The sequence below is a fragment of the Peromyscus maniculatus genome, chromosome 4, assembly GCF_049852395.1.
Source record: "Peromyscus maniculatus bairdii isolate BWxNUB_F1_BW_parent chromosome 4, HU_Pman_BW_mat_3.1, whole genome shotgun sequence".
NCBI lineage: Eukaryota > Metazoa > Chordata > Mammalia > Rodentia > Cricetidae > Peromyscus > Peromyscus maniculatus.
Window position 1 is genome coordinate 4,117,979 of NC_134855.1, and position 20,813 is coordinate 4,138,791.

The window sequence follows — 20,813 nt, forward strand, 5'->3', positions numbered from 1 at the left end:
CGTCTGTGACCCACAGCCACTGCACCCCCTGGTACCATGGGAAGAGGGCTCCTTAACAGGGGGGGCACTCATGGAGGCGGGGTGTCTGCAGGTCTCCCTCCGCAGACACTTCCCTTTCCACACCGTGCACATGTGTGAGTCGTACCGTTTGGGACCGGCAGGCAGAGGGACCGGCAGGCAGAGGGACCGGGAGAGAAAATGATGAGGAAAACAATGGCGGGCCTGGGGTTGAGGCTCCCAGGAAAGCAGGGTTGAGGACAGGAGGAAGAGGCGGGTGCACAGGGCCCACAGCATGCTCTAACCTGGCAGAACTCCCGCATCCCGTGTTCCCAGCATTCTCTGCTCTCCCAAAGGTCTGGGGTAGAGTTCAACAGCCTTGATTTATCCATGTAGAGGTAACTGAAGCTTTTAGAAAATGGAACAACATGTTCATACAAACATACGTACATCCACATATGTAAACACATGCACGCACAAATACATACAAACATGCACATAAGCAAACATGTTCACACACAAACACATAGGCATGCACGTATGTATGCACACACAAACACATGTGCCCGTAGACTCATACACAAGCACAGTGAGCTCTTAGGGGGAACAAAATGCCTCCCAGCCATCTTCTCCCCAAAGCGTTTCCTGTTAGAAGAGCCTAGGACTGTCCAGGGAGCAGCGTGGCTGATGCGCTGCCGCTAAACTGAAGAACTGGGAGATAAAAGAAGAGGCGACTTGATTTCCTCCTTGTCTTTATAATTGTACTTCATGAACACAGGGCTTCAGTTAATAACAAAAGCCTTTCAACAGTTGGTCCCTGGGGTCGGTCCCTCCCCATCCCAGCGGGAACTCTTTTCTGGGCCATGTATCCTCACATGGAGAGATTTGTTTCTTTCTGGGTTTAGTGTGTGAGCTTTTGTTTTGTTTAGTTTCTGCTCTGCTCCCTCTCACTACACCTCAGCCTAGTAACTGCTCCTTGAGACCCTTCCTGCCCTGCCGTGAGCTCCTGTTGGGAGGGGACACTGTGGGTGCCCAGTGCTGGTCACATAAGCTCTGTCACCTACTTCTCCGTCAACATTAGGACACTGAGTGCCTTTGGTTCTGTTCAAACATTTGGTGAGAAGTGGACCCTGGGTCCTTCCTGCCCCCTGCCACCCAGGCCTGTGGACATGCAGACTGCCCCATCCCCCTCCTCCCCACCCCGGGGTGACCTCTCTGTAGAACTTACTTCAACTGTCTCATGCAAAGCAGCCTGCAAAAAAATAGTTCCTTATGCTTTCTGATTTCAGCTTTCCAGATATCTGTATGGGCAGAAAACACAGAATCCCTCCAGTTTCTGACAGAATGTCTTCATCGAAGTTTAAGGGGTCCTCGCTTTCCGTAGCCAGGTACTGACGAGGCGAGCGGCACAGTCGGGATGTCAGTCTCTTTACCGCCATTGCTTCTCCCAGCAGGGTGTGGAACAGGGGACCCCACAGGGAACAGCAGCAAAATGAAAACCATCCCCACCTAAGCCGGGGTGACGGCACAGTACCTGTAATCCTAGCCCTTGCGAGGCTAGCCTTGGCTATGTATCAAGACTAAGCCTCCAGACAAATCCCAGTTCACCCTTGCCGTGGGCAGAGGACTGTGAACATGGAGGAGGAGGAGAGGAAGAGATGAGAGTCCCTGTTCCTGCTGTGTGACTTTGGATCCTCAGTTCCTTCATCAACTGTGCTAAATCTATGTCTGTCTGTCTCCCTCTCTCTTTCTCCCCTCTCCCGTCCCTTCCCCTCCTCTCTCTCTCTCATACACACACACACACACACACACACACACACACACACTCCACACACACCCATACATACACTCAAATTCATACATACACACCCATACACACACACACACAGACATACACACACACACACACACACACACACACACACACACGAGGAAGGATGGAGAAGGAAGGCTGGGAAGCAAGCAGCATGTTAATATTGCCTCCAATGTTTCACCGTGAGCCAAATGGTGAATATTTTGCCCCCTTTGTTTCTACTTTCTGGAATCTTTTTGATATTTTTTTCCTTGAGCACATATTGACTTTATAATTAGGAAAATAGAAAATAAGCCTGAAAGAGTAAAATAAGGGAAAAATACACATTAAGAAGCAGCCGTAAGTTGGCACTGTGTAAATGGTAGCTATTTTTACTAATTAGTCATTATGCCTAATAATAATAATTAGGAGTAATGATTTCCTCTGGGAATGAACGTGTGCATTCGTCGGTTGGAAGCTGTAGATGACTCATGACTCCCTTGCCAAGAGACAGGGACCAGGGTCCTTTCCAACCAGGCTGCCCCTCACCTGCCTTCCTGACTTGGAAACCCCACGCCCCAGCTCCGCTTCACTTCCGCTGTTGCCTCCCTCTATCCATCCTCGTAAGTCCACAGACGGGGCTCCGGGCCCACACAGAGGACCATTACTTCGAGGCAGGCAGGGGGTTCCTCCTCCACAGAGAGTGGCAGAGACTGACGCAGGCATTGTCACGCTCTGCTGATGGCACGCCATTTTTCTAGAGGATAGTTAGAAGGGGGGAGCTGGGAAGTGAGAAGGTACCCACAGAGACGCTAACATCTGAATCCCTGGATGCTGCTGGCTGGAAAGGACGCAGGCTACAAATGAGTTTCTCTTCAGTGATTCTGTTGGCCAGGATGAGATTCAGACTAAAACTCTAGATTTCTCTAGGGTCCCATAGGTTCACTAAGGAAAGAGAGAGTTAAGTTCCTGACAAGATGTGTGATGTGAACAAGTCAGTCAACCTGTCTGAACCTGTGTTTTCAGGTATAAACAAGGGATGGGCACAGCCACTTCCCAAGATCCTCAGAGAGTCTCAACTTCACGACGTGCTGATTATAAATAGAGTGTGTTCTGGGAAGAGACTGAACTTGGACGTTTTCTGTGCACCAAGGGCATGCTGTCAAAATGTGATAGATGAGAGAGGAAAAGACAGGAACTCTTTCTGGGACAACACTGATCAGCCCAGCCTCCAGAGGGGATAAATGATGGGGGACTCTGGGTGACTTCTAAAGGAAAGGAAGCAGATTTTCCATGCATCTCATGATCCCAAGATTCCTCACCCCAACTCCTTGCACCTGAGTGCTGACTCAGTATCTTACTTATTGTTCTGTTGCTGTAAAGAGACACCATGACCAAGATAACTTACAAAGAAAGCATTTAATCGGGGCTTGCTTACAGTTTCAGACTGTTAGTTCATCATCATCATGGTGGGGAGCATGGTGGCAGGTAGGCAGGCATGGTGCTGAAGCAGTAACTGAGAGCTTACATCTGATCCACAAGGATCAGAGAACAAGAATGGGCCTGGCATGGGCTTTTGAAATCCCGAAGCCAACTCCCAGTGCACACCTCTAACAAGACCACACCTACTCCAACAAGGCCACACTTCCTAATTCTTTCCAAACAGTTCCACTACCTGGGGACCAAATGTTCAAACACATGTTCATGGCACACGATTTGTCCAATCCAGTGGAATGGTCCTGGTGTTGTTTCAGGAGGGAATAGCTGGGATTCACAAAGTCAGCTCATTTTCCTTTTAGTAGACATTTCTTTCATCCACAATGAGCCTAGTCCTGGCCCTGAGGATCTGAGAGCTACCAATATCATCCTGTCCTTAGAGAACTAGTTGTTGGAAAACTGATCAAGACAGGTAAAGGGACAGCTGCAATGGAGTGTGTAAAGCTCAAAACTGGGCTAAAGTGGGGTGTGGTGAGAGCCTAGCAAAAGGAGCCACTGAGGTAGCAGAGCAACAGAGTATGGTAGGAGAAAGGGCACTCCAGGCAGAAGCTACAGTGCACAGCCCAGGGCTGGTGTTCAAGCAGAACAGTGTGGCTAGAGTATAAACAGGAGTGTGGGAGGAGGTGGGGCTGGAGGATGCCCACTGGTCACTCACACAAAGCTGTACTCTGCACAGGACACTATTACCCCCTGCCTTGGGAACTGTGTTTTCTATAGAGGGTGTGGAGCTGAAAGGGCAGGAGACAGACAAGAGAGAAAATGATGCATAGAATTGATGTGATCAGTCTCGTGCTCCTAGGTTGGCATCTGTGAGAACAACCAATCACACACTGAAAATGCCAGGGAATGCTGTATTGGTACTAGGCATGTACAGACATTTTCTTGCCATAATTTCCTAAACAATGCAGTATATCAATTCTCTATATAGCATTTGCATTCCATTCGGTATTGTAAATGATTTGGAGATGACCTCATATATCCAGGAGCATGTTCTATGTAAATATCATGCCAATTTCCACAAGAGCCGTGAACATCCTGGAATTGAGGTCCCCACAGCTGATCCTGGACCACATCCCCATGAATCCCAAGGGATAAGAGCACAGTGTTGAAAATGGAGCAGAGAAAGGCCCTGGGTGCCTGAGGATGCTAGCAGAGTACTCCAGCACTCATTTGAAGGACTCATTTGAACAACTTTTTTAAAAGAATGATGGTGTGATTGAGTGGTGAGGTAAAGCCAGAGGTGACATGGTGGGCTGTGTTGTCTGTGATCGGGAGGATGTGTTGGAGGGGACATGAATAGCGACAAGACCGGCAAAGAGGTTGTGAGAATTCAGATATCTCTCAGTTGGCGACCCATGATGGCATCATCTCATGGGATCTGTGGGGATGAGAGAGAGAACTTAATTTGTCATCTCAACCCCTGAGGAGAGGGGAAGTCAGTTTCTCTAGTGTCTAGCTCATCAGGCAAGTAGAGACACACCCCCTCCTGCCAGGCTGGAGCTCAGGTCCAGGAAAGAAGGTGGCCAGCATACTCGTGACTTGCCCAAGTGCACACACTTTCTCAAAGACACTGTTTACAGTAGACAGACAAAGGGCCAAGCCAGTGTGGCCCATTACCATGGATTCCCATCAGTCTCCAAATGGAAGGAAATTCTAATGGGATGCACAAAGACAGCCCTGAAGGCACTGTGCTAAGTGAATACAGCAAATCCTGAATCATCTGTGTAGGTCAAGTCCCAAGAAGGTGGAACAGGGGCTGCTCAGAGGGAAGCAGGGAGCTGTGTTTTGTAGGTACAAAGTCTCCATTTGGAAAGAGGAAAGGCTCTGGGGTGGGTGGTGGTGGTGGCTACCCAGCAAAGACTGCCCATGACATCATCGAATCGGGCACTGAGGAGTTAAAAGGGAAGTTTTAAGTCATATGTGGTTTACCAAATATTAATTTGCTTGTTGATGTGCTGGGGGCTGAAGGCAGGACCTCACTCATGCTGGGCAAGCACCCTGTTGCCAAGCTACACTCCCAGGCCTTGGTTTACCACTTCAGAAATAAACAGTCAAAAAGTCCCTTCTCTTAAAAAAATTGTAAATTAAATTTTCATTTGTTCATGTGGCAGGGGTGTTATGTGTAAAGTGTGAGGACAACTTGTGTGAATTGGTTCTCTCTCCCACCATGTGGATCCTGGGAAGAGAACTCAGGCCGTCAGGCTTGGTCTCAAGCACCTTTACCCGATGAGCCACCTCACGGCCCTAAAACGTTTTCTAAGCAGTTTTCTCAAAGTCAGGCATGCGGAGTACCCAGCCAAAGCTCCTCACTCGTGCCTTTACCTTTGACTGTCCTTCTCTACCTGGAAACGTCACTGTGCATCTCTAAGCCTGTAGAGCCATGGGGCTGCGGGGGGGGTTAAGGACACCCCCACTTCTGTGCCCTGCATAGAGAAAACCATTATCATTTGTTAATTACTATTCCCATGCCAGCAGAGCTAGGCTGAGGCAGAACCCTCCAGATGGAAATGAGTCCTGCTCCAGCACTCATGTGTGACCTTGGGCAAACCCTTAACCTTCCCGATCGATCCTCAGTTCCCACCTGTAGAGAGGGGCTGGTAATCCCTGAGGATGAGATTTGGTAGGACGGTGTATACAGCCCCCAGGGCAGGGCCTGTAGGTCATGGCCTCTGGCAGCAGTAGTCATTGTGTGAACAGTCATAGATACACAGGAAGAAAATAGCATGGCCACGTGTCATGGCATCCCTGGCTGTTGCATAATCTGTTTCCACATCATGTCACAGGCAGGAAGAGTTCCTGCTCAGAGCTGGTCAGCAGAGTCCTGAAATCATCCCTCTTTAGGGACGTGTCTAAGCCTGAGACACATGTATACACGAGGCAGGTTCACGTTAGGCCTAAGTAATGTGTACGAGCTGCTGTGTTAGAACGACCCTGTACTGCTGCCTGAGGGCCAGGGGTAACCCCAACCAGCTGCTGTCTGCAAAGAGCTGATTGTAGCCCAGGGGAAACCTGGGGATAATGTCACAGCAAACTTGGCATCTGAGAATCCCCTTGAGCCCTGAAACCTTGGACAGGTCATGTTCCATCTCCAGAGCTCAGTCCTTGTCTGCCTATAGAACAAGGACATTGAGCTCAAGACTGCCCAGAGCCTCTGTTTTCTCTTGGGAAACAGTCTTCAGGTTGTCCAATGATTGGAGAAGGCATGCTTTGTACACTGCCTTCTGCACCATTCACACTTGGCCTTGGAATCTTAGCTGTCAGCCAGGATGGAATTGACCCCCATGGCATTTGGGGATCCCAGCCTTAGACTGTCAAGGGAAAGAAAGGTATGGGATTCAGGTAGAACACAGGCTACTAAGACCTGGAGAGGGGATGGAGCCCAGAGGTACAGACAGTGGTCTCCTAGGATACAACTGGATAAGGAATGCCCGTTTCAGAGCCACATCACCTGCAAGTCAGCAGGGGACCTGGAGAGCATGATCCATTCCAGACCCGTTGACTCCCTGAGCAGATAGCTATCTTGGTACAAGTAGACTGTTCTAGGAAGACCAACAGATGCCAGGCTAGCCCAGTGCCCAAGGTTCAGAGGATCTGTTCTATCCCTGGGAGTCTCTGCTCCTTGGCATGAAGACAGCATCTGTCCCTCTTCTATTTGGGTCTTCCTTTTGGCTGGCGCTCTCTCTCTCTCTCTCTCTCTCTCTCTCTCTCTCTCTCTCTCTCTCTCTCTCTCTTTCTCTCATGCCAAGGCACAGTGTGTCCATCTCACATGGGACACTTCACTTCGTGCGATCTTATCTCAAGCTAGAATTCAATCAAACCCAGCAAAGCCATGTTTGGATCCTAGGGACCATTGGTGTGTGCGCTGGCGTAATATATCCTGGTCAAATTCTCAGTAACCAACCGAAGTTGATTAACACTGGCAGAGAAATTGCAGGTTATCATTCAGCCATGGCTACCATCCATATGCATGAAGCCCATAGGCCTGACTCTCCTGTGGAATCAGGCACAACCGTTAGAGGGGCCAGTTTTAGAGAGAGTGCTGTCCCCTTCCCCCAGCCGCCCACAACAGTGTCTCTGTAAGCCACAGTCATGTTGTTCAGGTCTGTGACAACAAAGGAAACTGCCTAGGCTATCCACATGTCACCAGCGCCTTTGATGGGCTCCTGCCACTTGAGAAATTACGTGTAGAAACATTGGGCTTCAGTGAACATGTCACAGCTGTGTACAGGAAAAACATACTGTTATCACTAGAGCCAGCCTGAGACAATCAACTTGTTCTGAACCAGATGTTTTGTGAAACCCACTGTGACAGGCTCATCATCTCAGGCTGGAGATAGGCCAGCACTTAGTCACCAGCCTTGGAAGGACAGAAACGCCTCTGAACTGTCTGTTTATCCCTGGCAGCTAGACTCATGGGGACGGTCCTCTCTCTGGCACGCAGCATCTAAAGTTAAAGTTTGCCAGTCTGAGAATGGAGGCAGCAGCAGCTAGCCAGGTGTGCCTGGGGAAGATGTTTCCAAGCATTGCCTGGGACTGTTCTAGAGTAGTTCTGCACACCTGACTTTCATGCAGGACTCATTGTGCACCAGGTCCTGTTGGAGCTGTGTCTACATTATTGCAGAATAATTTGCTGTGACCATCCATCCCAGAGAGCGCACTGTTGAGGTCTATTGTTTGTTACTTAGGACTACCTCAACAGGTCACAACAGACAGGGGCCACAAAGCCACAGAAATGGATCCCCTTGTGGTTCTGGACCCTGTGTGAAAATCATGGGGACACAGCTTTTCTGATGCAGTAGAGAGAGGTAGCTTTGGGTCTTTGGCTTGTTCCTTGGTAACGCCATCACTCCAATGTAAACAGAGATGCAGCTTTCAGTCCTGACCACCGGGTCCCAAATAAACACACAAAAGCTTATATTAATTACAAAGTGCTCAATCAATAGCTCAGACTTATTACTAACTAGTTATTACATTTAAATTAACCTATTTCTATTAATCTATGTATGGTCATGTAGTTGAAGTTTTCCTGTGTCCTGCCCAGTCTGCAGCTGCTCAGACCCAAGTAAACACACAGAGGCTTATATTATTTAAAACTGCTCAGCCATTAGCTCAGGCTTACTACTGACTAGCTCTTACACTTAAACTCAGCCCATTTCTGTTCATCTATATGTCACTATGTGTTCCGTGGCTTTACCTGTGTGTGATTACATCTGCTCCCTGGATGGCGGGCTGGTATCTCCTGACTCAGCCTTCCTGTTCCCAGAATTCTCTTTGTCTGTTTATCCTGCCTATACTTCCTGCCTGGCTACTGGCTAATCAGTGTTTTATTTATCAACCAATCAGAGCAACACATTCATGGCATACAGAGCGACATCACCCATCATTGCCATGTGGCCCATGGCAATGGGCCAGTCCTCTGGCATCTTCTTGAGCAGCTCTCTGGCATCTCTTTTGACTCCTCCCCTCTTCACCCAGGTCCTCAGTTTGATTGTCCTGCCTGACTTTATCCTGCCTTGCTATAGGCCAAACAGCTTTATTATTAACCAATGAGAGCAATACGTATTCACAGCGTACAGAAGGATCATCCCACAGCACTTCAGTCCCTGTCTATGTACAGGTTCATGTGGCCCTTCCCTCTGTGTGTGTCAGCATGGATGCCCCTCTCTAAATCCAGATGATCTCAAAACCTTTGACTTGGTTTTATCTGCAAAGACTGTCCTGGTAGGGGCTCAGGCAGTAACAGTCATAGGGATTAGAACTGGGCAAATCTAGAAGGTGGGGCATAGCTCAGCCCACTACAGTCAGTTAGCCCTTAACTAGTAGTTTCTTCAAGGTTGCCTTGCTAGGATCATACAACAAGATATGGTCTCTCTACAACTGGTCAATGTGACTATGGGTTATTCAGCCCTAAATGGCTGTATCTATATTTAATCATACCCGCTCCTCCCAAGGCTACAAGATTATCATGGAGTTGGGCAGAAAGGGTGTAAGAGCCAGAGGTGGTGGATGACTACAGCGGAACAGTGTCTCCTGGCCACACAGGGCAGTTGCACATGTCGACTCAGAGTGCTTTAACAGCATGTGCAAAACCTACCCAACATCCAGTGTGAACAGGGAGGTGAACAGCTGAGGGACTGTTGGAAACTGATGGGGGAGAGTCAGATTTCTTCAGGGATCTGGCCCCTGAGCCATGCTCCAGCAGGTGACCCTACACCCATGCACATACAGGCCGCAGGAAGTGGACCCAGGGGGTTTATAAAGGGCTGCCTGAATGAAATTCAGAGAAAATAGCAGTGGGAGGAATAGAGGAGGGGGGGAGGGGACGGGAAGAGTGGGAAGGGAGGGATGGAGGTGGATTTGATCACAATGACATGCTATGCATGTGAGATTCCCAAAAAAAGAAGAGAGGAGGAGGAGGAGAGAAGCATCCTGCAGTATGGAGTAGAATACAGGCTGACTGGCCCTGAACTAGCATCCTCCATGAAGCTCCAATAGGCTGCTTGCTCATCTCAGATGCACGGGGCTAGCTCTAGAGTCATGGTGTCAGCACATAGTCAAGAGAAGAGATGCCAGACACTTTGGCTAACACACTCATGCTGAGCTAGGTGTAATGGTGCACATGTGGAATCCCAGCACTCAAGAGGCAGAGGATTGTAAGTTCAAGCCCAGCCTGGGGTAGGTAGTAGGGAGATCCTGCCTCAAACAAATCAAATGAGGGAGGGAGGGAGGGAGAGAGGGAGGGAGGGAGAGAGGGAGGGAGGGAGAGAGGGAGGGAGGGAGGGAGGGAGGGAGGGAGAGAGGGAGGGAGGGAGAGAGGGAGGGAGGGAGGGAGAGAGGGAGGGAGGGAGGGAGGGAGGGAGGGAGGGAGGGAGGGAGGGAGGGAGGGAGGGAGGGAGGGAGGAGGGAGGGAGGGAGACTCCTGGGTGCCTGGGAGTGGGGGTTGAAGGCTGGTTGTGAGTCAGGCAGATCTACACTGTTCTACTCTGAATAGTGTTGGGCAAATTGTGTCCCATCTGGAAGGTGGAAATCCTAGGAGCCTCCGAGAGCAGCGTGCTTGGGATGTAAGCATGCACACACACAGAGCCCAGGCATCCTGGCCTTCACCGCTGACCACCTCACTCAATGCTTTCCAATCCAGAATCAGGGCCTCCGAATGGAAGAGGGCAGGGGCAGCCTACCTCCTAATGCAGCTCCCCAGAAACCAGGGTGAGCACAAGGAAGGAACCACAGCTAACTTCAGGGTTTTGAGGCTTGGCTCACTGCGCTGGTGAAGTTGCCAATAACAACAAGAACCAGCAAGACTCGGGTTCTGGGAAACAAATTGTGTTCAGCTTGGAAGGCTGGACTCCCTGAGATGCAGGTGGGACATCTGCGTGGATTTGTCTGCAGGTGTTGGGCTTAGAAGGTGACTTTTAAAAGCTACATGGAGCCAGAGTGAGAGGAAGAAAATTAAACCTGTTTGGGCGGATTCTGTGCTCCCTGCAGTGCGGAGGCAGAGAGCAGTCTTGAAAAGGGAAAACAAGCCAGCTAGCATCTAGACGCAGTGGTCACCAATGCTCAGTCTTGCCAGAAAATGGGCATACTGTTCTCTGCTGTTCCAGAGGGCTGGTCAGGTCGCATCCAGTCTGGGATAGGAAGTGTACTCTGAGCCTGGGCCAGCAAGGGTCAGCATCAGCAAGCGAGACCCAGGAAGCCATCCCAGCCTCTCTGATGCTCACTCTCCAGCAATGCCTTGATGGCACTGAGGAGGGCTGTGGGTCTCCCCAGAATCACCCAAGGGTCTGTCTGCATGTTAAAAGCTGTAAGTCCTCCTGACAAAAGATACTTTTGCTGGTTTTGTTTTATATTAAAAACAGGTGACAGTATGCCTCATGTGAACACTGGGGAGTTCCCTGGACAGAAGTTGTCCCTGCTCCTGGACCACCACTTTCCACACATCCCACCCTACTGCATGTGGCATGTGTGTTTGGTGTGTGTGTGTGTGTGTGTGTGTGTGTGTGTGTGTGTGTGTGTGTGATGGGTCGCTAGTTGTTGTCATGACAACTGAGGAAGAGGCAAGCTCTGACTTCAGTGCCTACTTGTTAATAGTGAAACTGGATGGTGAAGACTTTGTCTCCCCATCTTGGGGAAGGAGGTCCACACCATATTCCTGTTGGCATGGAAACCTTTGCCTACTCATTGAATCCAGTCCAGTAGCTATGAACTGATTTGAATGAATGGGTGTTAGTAGGAGTTACTGTTTGAGAGATGTCAAGAGACCTGGGGAGAAAGCTTAGGGGGTAAGGTGCTTTCTGCACAAGTGTGAGGCCCTGAGTTCAAACACCAGTGCTCACAGAAACAGTTGGGTGCACTGATACATGCTCATAATTTCTATGCCAGGGAGATGGAGATAGGTGGGTCCCTACCTAACTGGCAAGTTAGGTAGTCAGTGAGAGATCTTGTCTCAGAACATAAGATTGGGGGTGGCTGGCGAGATAGTTCGGTGGTTAAGAGTTCTGGCTGTTGTTCTAGAGGACTTAGGTTGGATCCCCAGCACCCACATGGAGGCTCACAGTCTGTATCTTCAGTCCTTGAGACTTTAAACTGTCTTGTATTGAGGACCAGTGGCGTGTCTGGCATTCTCCCGGGCTCTCTATAGTTGGTACTCCATTCAGAACTTCTGAGACCCCGTCGGCTGGGCACTGTCGCCACTTTCAGATGAGGAAATGGATGCCCAGAGAGGTTAAGTCCCTTTCCTGAGGTCACTCAGCTGGTAAATGACAGCGCGAGCCTGCTTGATCTCCACATGTCTTACCGCCCAACCTCCTCAACTTACCCTGTACTCAAGTTCGGTGTGGTCTCTCTAGAGTCTAAGTCCATCAAGGAGATATCATCTGAAAATGTACCGCCATAACTAAACATTCAGTGCTTCTCTGAGAAGCACCACAGCACACTGTCTGGAATTGAGCAGTAACAAGAGAAATTAAATACTTTAATGGATTTTGACAACAACTCTGTTAGGGGAATTCAAAATCGCATAAAGGAAAAAGTCAGACTTTCTCTCTGGACCTGATGGCTAATATGCACATCTAACTTATTAGCTAATTCAAAACAAAACAACATCAGAAGAAAACACTGGATTTCATTAGGGCCAGAGTTCTTTAAGGGAAGGAGATTGTAGACTGGAGGAGGAGGTGGACTTTTATGGAGAAAGTGGTCTTGAACTGACCTTTCGTCCCTCACTTCAGAGTGGGTACTTGATAAATATGTGTCCAGTGGGACATGCAGCACTTGGGAAGCTGAGGCAGGAGGATCTTGAGCTACCTAACAAGACTCTGTCTGTCTATCTACCTATCTGTCTGTCTGTCTGTCTTTCACTCACACTCACACATATACCTGCATGTGCACATGCGCACACACACACACGCACACACACACACACACACACACGCACACACACTCGCACACACACACACACACACACACACACACACACACACGCACACGCACACACACACACGTCCTGTGAGTGACAGCAGCTTTCCCTGTGCCGTGATTCAGCCAGGATGCCAGCCCCTTTTTTTCGTACTCCCATTGAGGCTCTCCACAGCTCTGAGAGCCAGACTGTATGTCCATCTCCATTTCACCAAAGGGAAACTGAGGCTGAGCAATAACACAATTTCCTAATAGTCATACAGTTAGTACAAGATGGATCCAGTTACGTTTATCGTCATGAGTTATTCACTATATTAACCATATAGTTAATCTAAAGGAAGGTGAATGCTTCCCTGAAAATGACATCCAGCGAATGGCATGCATGCCCTCAGCCAGAACCACCCCGGATTCTTCCTGTCATAAGCGTTCAGGAACACATGGCTTGTGCAGCCATCCCACCAGCAGGCCTTCCTCACGTGTGTGAAACGGACAGAGACGAGGGAAATACAAATCAATTCGTTTCCAGCAGTCTTTCAGGAGAAATGGCCGTGTTACAAGTTCAGAAAATGATACATTCCACCAAGAAGTACCATGAAAGTGCAGGAAATGTACTTCTGAGTGGGAGGGGGAAAGAGGCTGTGGCTGGTCTCTACATGGAGCTATGAAGGACAAATGGGGTCAGAACCTGACTGGGGATGAAGGGTACACAGGGCATCTGCCTGCCAGACCTAGGTGCCTTCATACATCCCTGGGCATGAGGTGTGGATCTGGAAGCCACAAGCCTGACACTTAGCACATAATGGAATTGCTGGTCTACTGGAGAGGGACCAGATGCACACCCAGGAGCAGGGTGTCCTTGCCTGAGAATGGTTTGTCCCGGAAGGGCTCCCTCACATTAACACAGAACCCCTACTGAGTGGCTCACAAAGGAAGTGGGGTGCAAATGCTGTGAGCCCCATGTCACTGAGTGAAGGTGATTTGGGGTTACACCTGTCCTTCAGGGTTGAGGTAGATGTGCTGGCACCATGATGTTGAGAGAATGCTCCTGGCAAGTCAATCAGTCAGTCATCAGAGCTGTTACTCTCTAGCCTGGTAGAGTGCTGTGAAACCAGTGAATGAGGACTCCTGGGACACACAGCAGTCCGAGAGAGACAATGAACTGGGCTTGGGTGGCACTGGATGCAGAAAAAGAAAGCCAGCCTTAGCAAAGACTGCCGTCTACACGTGGCTGTCCCCACTTCCCCCACATTCACGCAGCCCCTACTTTGACACAGAACTGTGTTTAAATACTAAACTGTTTTGTGTTGCAGCCTTGCACTGGGTGTGTAATTAAGAGGATCCCTTCATTAGCAGAGCTGCACAATGAAAGCTCAAGTTAGCCTTTCTGCTAATTCTGGAGGTGGTGGAACGGGCTAATACAACCACTGATTACAATTGTCACATCGGCTCTTGCTGAAGCCACTAGGAAATTTTCGTTTCCCAGAATGCATGCGGGATCTTGCAGTGACTGAGAGAGAAAAGCGGGAAGAAAGATTCATTGTGCAACCAGAAGTAGAGGTGTGTAGGAGTTAGGAATGTGGGGTATGGCATAGCGCTCCAATCCCAGCCTCATCATTGAAGGCACTAGTGTACCTAAGCCTCGGGGTCACCAGATAGAAACTCAGGTTAGTCGTTGGGTCTGGTTAATTAGTGTTGTACGAACTCATTCAAATGTGACTATGCTCACGGCAAGGTGTGTGCACAATGAGGCTTCGTGGAGGCAATAACTTTAGTCACAGACTCAGCAGCTGCAGAGCCTGCCCTTCTGGAGTTTTTCAAAAAGAAACATGTTCCATGGACAATTAAAAAATTAGTCATTTAAGCTTGATACGTTCTTTGAAGAAAGAAAAACAAGTGTGTTGCATTCTTTGCATCCTGAAAGTCAGAGAATAAGTCCTCAGTGAAGTTTATGATAATGGTAGTGATGAAGCTGATGATGATGACAGCAATGATGATGACAATGGCAGCTGGAGGTGGTCACGGTGATGACCACGAAGATGGTGGTGGTGGCCGAAATGACTGTGACCATGACAATTGTGATGATGGTGGTAACAATGCTGAAAATAGTGATGGTGGTATAAATGATCCTGGCCATGATGGTGATGGTGATGAAGGTGATGGTGAGGATGGTGATAAAGGTGATGGAGAGGATGGTGTGATGATGGTGAGGATGGTGATGGAGAGGATGGTGTGATGAAGGTGAGGATGGTGTGATGAAGGTGATGGTGAGGATGGTGATGGTGATGATGGTGTGATGATGGTGATGAAGGTGATGGAGAGGATGGTGTGATGATGGTGAGGATGGTGTGACAATGGTGAGGATGGTGTGATGATGGTGAGGATGGTGTGATGATGGTGAGGATGGTGTGATGAAGGTGATGAACTTGATGGAGAGGATAATGAAGATAACAATGTTGAAAGTGATCAAGAATATGATGTCAGGCATAGTGGTGCACACCTTTAATCCCAGCACTCAGGAGGCAGAGGCAGATGGATCTCTGTGAGTTCAAGGCCAGCCTGGGCTACAGAGTGAGTTCCAGGACAGCCAAGGCTACACAGAGAAACCTTGTCTCAAAAAACAAAGCAAACAACAAAAAATAGTATAATGATGATGTACAAAGTCAGGAAGGTTATGGACAAAGGAGTGATGCTTTTTCCCCCCAGAAAGTTGTAGAAAAAGATACAGAAAAGATGGAACACATGAGTGATTAGCAAGCACATTTGCCAAGGGAGGGAATGTCAGGAGGGAGAGAAGGCAGGCAGTGAGCAGATGACATGAGGCTCCAACATCCCACTTGGGTATCTGGCTAGCACGCCTCAGGACAGGACACTGTTCACGGCAAGCTCAGACGTTGAAGAGCTTTTCTCTGGGTTCCAGAGAAAAGTGAAGCCTGGCCAAAGTGTCACCTTCCCTCCTGGCCAAAGTACCCAGAATCATTTGGAATTCCTGCCATCAGGGCGTTCCTGCTCAATGTACTGTGTTTTTCTCCCCTTTGTTCATCTGAAGACTCTGAGTCAGGGGATCAGGAGGATGGAGTTTGGTCTCTCACTAGATGTCTCCCCTCAAGCAAAGACTGGCCTCTGCTTCCCTTTTATTTCAGAAAGAGAATGAGGCAAACGTTGTGCCCTCTAACCCCTGTGTTTAACTACTTCCAGTATAGGGCGGGGAGCAACACCTCCATCAGCATAGGATTTTATGATAGCAGTAATCCTGAGCCAAGATTGAAATATCAGGTAAGGTGTGGTTTGTTATTCATTGAGGCATCATGGAGCACAGTCTAAGCTAGAACAAGAAGACAGGTCTCATTGGCCTAGGCAGCCTGTAACGAGACTCTCCCAGCAGCTGGAGCCGTGAGGGGCAATCCTGTGTCTAGTTACATGAGGTAGGCATGGAGCAGGATCTCCTGGTGAACATCTGCCTCTCAGTGGTTGGCTGGTGACTACATGGTAAGCCCTTCGAGATGAAGGTGATTATGGTAGAAGTGGCCGACAGTATCCAGGCACGGGGCTAAGGTGCACGCTCCACTCTCTCTGCTTACCGTTACTTATATCAGGCCTATGGGTTAGAGGACCACTATTATTCTGTCTTACATAAAGCTTTGGGATTATGACTTGCCTAAGGTCAGGTGGCCTCAAGCAGATGATCCAACTGTTCCTTGATTTACCAATCTCCTGTACCCCAAACCACCCAGATCATCCGGCCCGTGCCCCACTAGAGAGGAGCCGCAGTAGCATGGCTGCCTGAGCTGTGTGTACAGAACATTCCATCGATCGAGCACGCTGCAACATAGCAAAAGGACAGCAGGGAAGGCACCTGACGTGAAGCGTGCCCTGCCAGCAAGGAAGCTTACTGCAAGGCCTGTGGAAAATGAGCTGAACAGCAGGGCTGGACCCAGTGACCCCCAAAGGGCTCTCCAGTGCTGAAAAGACTTGCCTTCAGGCCTGGGGAAGTGGCCAGGAGACTGTGTCCTCCCATTTGTCCTTCTGCAGTTCATTGTCTGACCACGCGAGAAAACGCTCCAGCAGCCAGCCCAGGCCATGGCTCCAGGACGCATCCCACAGCACGGACAGAGATGCGCTGCCGTTGCCTCCGCATTGATACTCTGCATTCCACAAACGCTCCGCGTCACGAGTTACAAGAGCCCAGGATAGTCAAGTAACAAACTGATTTGCTCGGCAAGCAAAATTGGGCAACTGCATCCAGACGAGCAGTCGACCCTCCCAGAAGCTGCCTCGCTAGTTCATCTTGGTGCCTCAGAGAAGGTTGAAGTTAGATCTTAAGCAGCACCCCCATTTCGTGCTGGCACAGGCTGTACCCACCCTCATCCATTCTCCCCATTAAGCCTTCTTTATAGCATAAAGTAAGAGATTCTCTCCATAAGGAGACAGAAAATTAGTCCAGCTAAGAAAATGAAAAGAAAGCACCCAGTTTTGAACCGAAACAGCTCTGGGTTCAAGGTGGTCGGTCAGCTTTTCTGAACACATCTCCCTCATTTCTAAAATGGAGCCACCTAAAATATCACGTTTTCCCTCATATGTGGAATCTAGATTTACATGCATGTTTACATGTGTATACAACCATGTAGATATATATGCATATTTTTCTATCCTGGCTTCACCATGCATTGATTTGTCTTCCTGTGTCTTGGTTCCCCTTTCTGTAAAGTAGGAATATAACATCCACTTTGTCATGGGTCTATTCCAGCCCCTTTGCATACATGCTGCTGTTCTTTAGCTTGAGGTTTTTGTTGGACTCCTAACAATGCAAATAAGGGTGTGTGATTCTCTTGCCTGCTTATAGGACCTATTTCCTCCTACTGGACTGCCTCGTCCAGCCTTGACATGAGGGCATAGGCCTAGTCTTATTGCATCTTGTTATGCCGTTCGGTTGATATCTCTGGGAGGGCTGCTCTTTTCTGAAGGGAAACAGAGGAGCAGTGGATCTGGCGGGGGTGAGGGGGATTTGAAGGAGAGGAGGCTGCAGTTAGGATGGATTGTATGAGAACACCCACTCTGTGAGATTTTATGGAGAATACATACTTTGAACCTGCTTGGCAGTAATGGTGTCATCAGTGCGCTTGTTGCTGGTGAGGCTACATCCTGCCTCAGAGACCAAGTGAGGTGGGAGTGGCCAGGGTTTGGGGGAGGAACAGGGTGGAGGCAGGTAGGGCCATCCTTGGCCTGGGTCTGGCTCTTAAATGGACTTGAATGTGTCGAGCAGAGACTTCTCTTTCAGTTCTTCCCTCATCTCTCGGAAACATGTGCCCAGTCCATCCACATTCTGTACCTCCTCTTCAAACTGCGTCATATCACCCATCAAGCAAATGGGGCTCTGTCATGGCAGAGCTTTTTCAAGTGACAGAGCTGGGTTTTCTGGTAGTTACATTTATTTTTAGTGACTTCATCCCGAGACACTTCAAATTAGCTGCGGGTCCTAATTTAAGGCACTGCATGGTGCGTGGTTAGCATTTCTTCATGGACAGAGGTGCACTTCGTGCACATCTGAAACCTAGTGATGGACAGAAAGAGGCCTGCGTCCATCCCTAGAGCCCCTGTGCCCAGGGCACCCTGTCTGGACACAGCTTTGCCAGCATGTGGCCTGGCTGCTCTCTGCCTCATCGTCCCCCATTCTAGAAGTCAGAATCGAGATCAAAACCCATGTTGGCCACCTGGACATGACACTACCAGTGTGGTTCATGTATGGGCCTCTCTCTATCCCCATTCAGTCACATGCCTCTGGGCAGCAGGGATTCTGTCCACCTCACCTATGTATCCAAGGCCCCTGGGACATACCAGTGCTTGGGAAATATCTCAGGGGTGGAAAGTGACTGAAGGCGTATTAACAAGAGATGGAAGTTATTCCTCTAGAGGGAATCCAAGCAACTCCTGTGAAACTAGGATTTGATCTTGCCACATCTACCTCCCCACTTTTGTTAATCTCCAGGACTATATATAGCTTATAGAGAAGAAAAGTCTCTGATTTGATTTAAATTGAAAAGCACATGAACTGCATGGCGAGCTTGACTTGGGCATGGGGGGGGGGTCCTAGAGCCAATGCGGATCCCTCAGCCGATCGAGTGAGCCTGGGCAAGTGTCACCCGGCCACCCTGAGAAGGGGAAATGGTTTCCACCTACTTCAGAGCCCTGTTATTGGAAACAATGGGATTACAAAGGTAAACTGATTAGCTCAATTCTTGACATGTAGAAGGTCCCCAGTAATCGGTGGCGATTTTTTAGCAGTGAGGTTTCCAGACAAAATAGAGACAGGTGATTTTCTCACACGAGTTTCAATGAAAAAGAATTCTACTTTGCTTGAAAAATGATAATAGATAAAACATTCCAGGATCCTTTCCCCTGTTTTAATGAATCAAGGATATACCAAATTCAATTTTTTTCCAGAAACGATCCCAAAGGACTAGTAAACTTGATTTATGCTTTCTTTAGCAGTCACTTTTATTCCAAAAGCCTGACATTTCTATTAAAATGCTATTAAGTAAAAACAGGATTTTTACAGTATTTGTGATGGCTTGGGTCTCGGTGTGATAATTGCAATTATCTCCAGCAAAGATGCCATCCCTCATCCTTTTATTTCCTCTTATATATCAGCTGCATCTTTAGCACTTCCAGGTGAAGGAAATCACTTCCCTCAGAAGCTGTGGTTCTGAGGTCTGTGAAGGGACACTGGTGTCTGGGAGGGCAGCCATCGGAGGTACAGAAGCCTTGGAGGATGAGGGACAGGTGCATGCTGGGCAGCAATAGACAGAAGTCTCGGGAAGAGGGCATCCTCATCCTCTAGGGTGACCTGAGGAAGATGTGTCTAGTCTGGGTGGAGCTGATGAGGTCCCCATCATCATGGCAGTCCAATCTAAGACAGCCACCTGGACTATGTGCTGTTTTAAACAACCTGCTACTACATAGCCCCAATCCTGTCTACCTAGGTTAAAATTTCTTCTCTGATTTCTGTTGTGAAATGTTCTAGAACTAGATGGCAGTGATAAAACCTCATGAAAGATCTAAAACCACTGAACTGTACACTTTAAAATGGTTTAAATGGTGGCTTTTATGTATGTTTCACACAAGAACAAAAAAAAATCTTTCTGGATAGAATGTTTCCAAAGCCACCTGCAGTTAACACACCGCAACATCTGTGTTTGGGAGAGGAGCCACCTCATCCAGGGAGGAGGCCGAACCCGGGGTTCTGTTCGGGCAGATGACAAATCATGCGGCCATTAGATCTCTAACTGAGGAGGAATATCAAAGAAAATAGATAGATGATAGATAGATAGATAGATAGATAGATAGATAGATAGATAGATAGATAGATGATAGATAGATAGATAGATAGATAGATAGATAGATAGATAGATAGATAAGTAGGTAGGTAGGTAGGTAGATGAGATTAAAGGCAATTGGTATTTTTAATGTTTTTAAAAATTAAACAATAGTATTTAGAATTTTGTGTCCCAGTGTGAACCATGATGTGCTTTAGAATAAGGTTATAGGAAAGCAAGGGTGCTAGAGAACTGTTTGGAGAACTGCTTTATAATCGTGGTTTATTCAGAGATATCATGCTGTGCTCGACCTCAGTCTCCCCATCTGGAACAGGGCTGTAGTCGCAGGCTCCTCCACAGAGGTGCGTGGAGAGCAGATGAGATGACCCCCTGGAGGCGGGCTTGTTGATGGAGTGGTCCCCTGAGCTGCCTCCATCCCTCCATGCCTTCATTCTGCACACCGCCCAGTCCCCCTTAATGAAATTTCCTGAGTGCTTATAATGTCAGCCACTACCACTTATTCAGAAATTTAGGAGCTAATTTCTGGTAAGAGTGTCAGTTTACCTGCCGCCCCCATTTTTCTTCCTACAACTGACATGGGGAAAATACTTCATTTCATGTGAAAAATAACCACCTGGCTTTTATTTACTGTCTGAAGTTCAAGGTGATGGGGACAAAGCCGTTTCTGCTGAAGGAAAAATTGCATGTCCTAGAGAATCCTCACCTCTCCTGAGGAACTGGTCTGCACGTGCGCAGGAGGGAGTGTTCTGCAACCCAGACCCTCCATGCCATTGAACACTGAA

The 20,813-nt window shown here is 48.5% G+C and overlaps 1 protein-coding gene across 4 annotated transcripts in view; it reads left to right on the forward strand.

The window, feature by feature from the left end:
• Window positions 1-20,813, forward strand: part of Ttll11 (tubulin tyrosine ligase like 11) — a 231,062-nt gene that overhangs the window by 163,744 nt on the left and 46,505 nt on the right. For 3 of the 4 annotated variants that reach the window (XM_042277207.2, XM_076568503.1, XM_076568502.1), the window contains exon 7: window positions 1,287-1,385. The exons of the other annotated variant lie outside the window; for it this stretch is intronic. In XM_042277207.2, coding sequence (XP_042133141.2) covers window positions 1,287-1,385 — 99 coding nt within the window. The remainder of the gene's footprint in view (window positions 1-1,286; window positions 1,386-20,813) is intronic. 4 annotated transcript variants of the gene reach the window in all.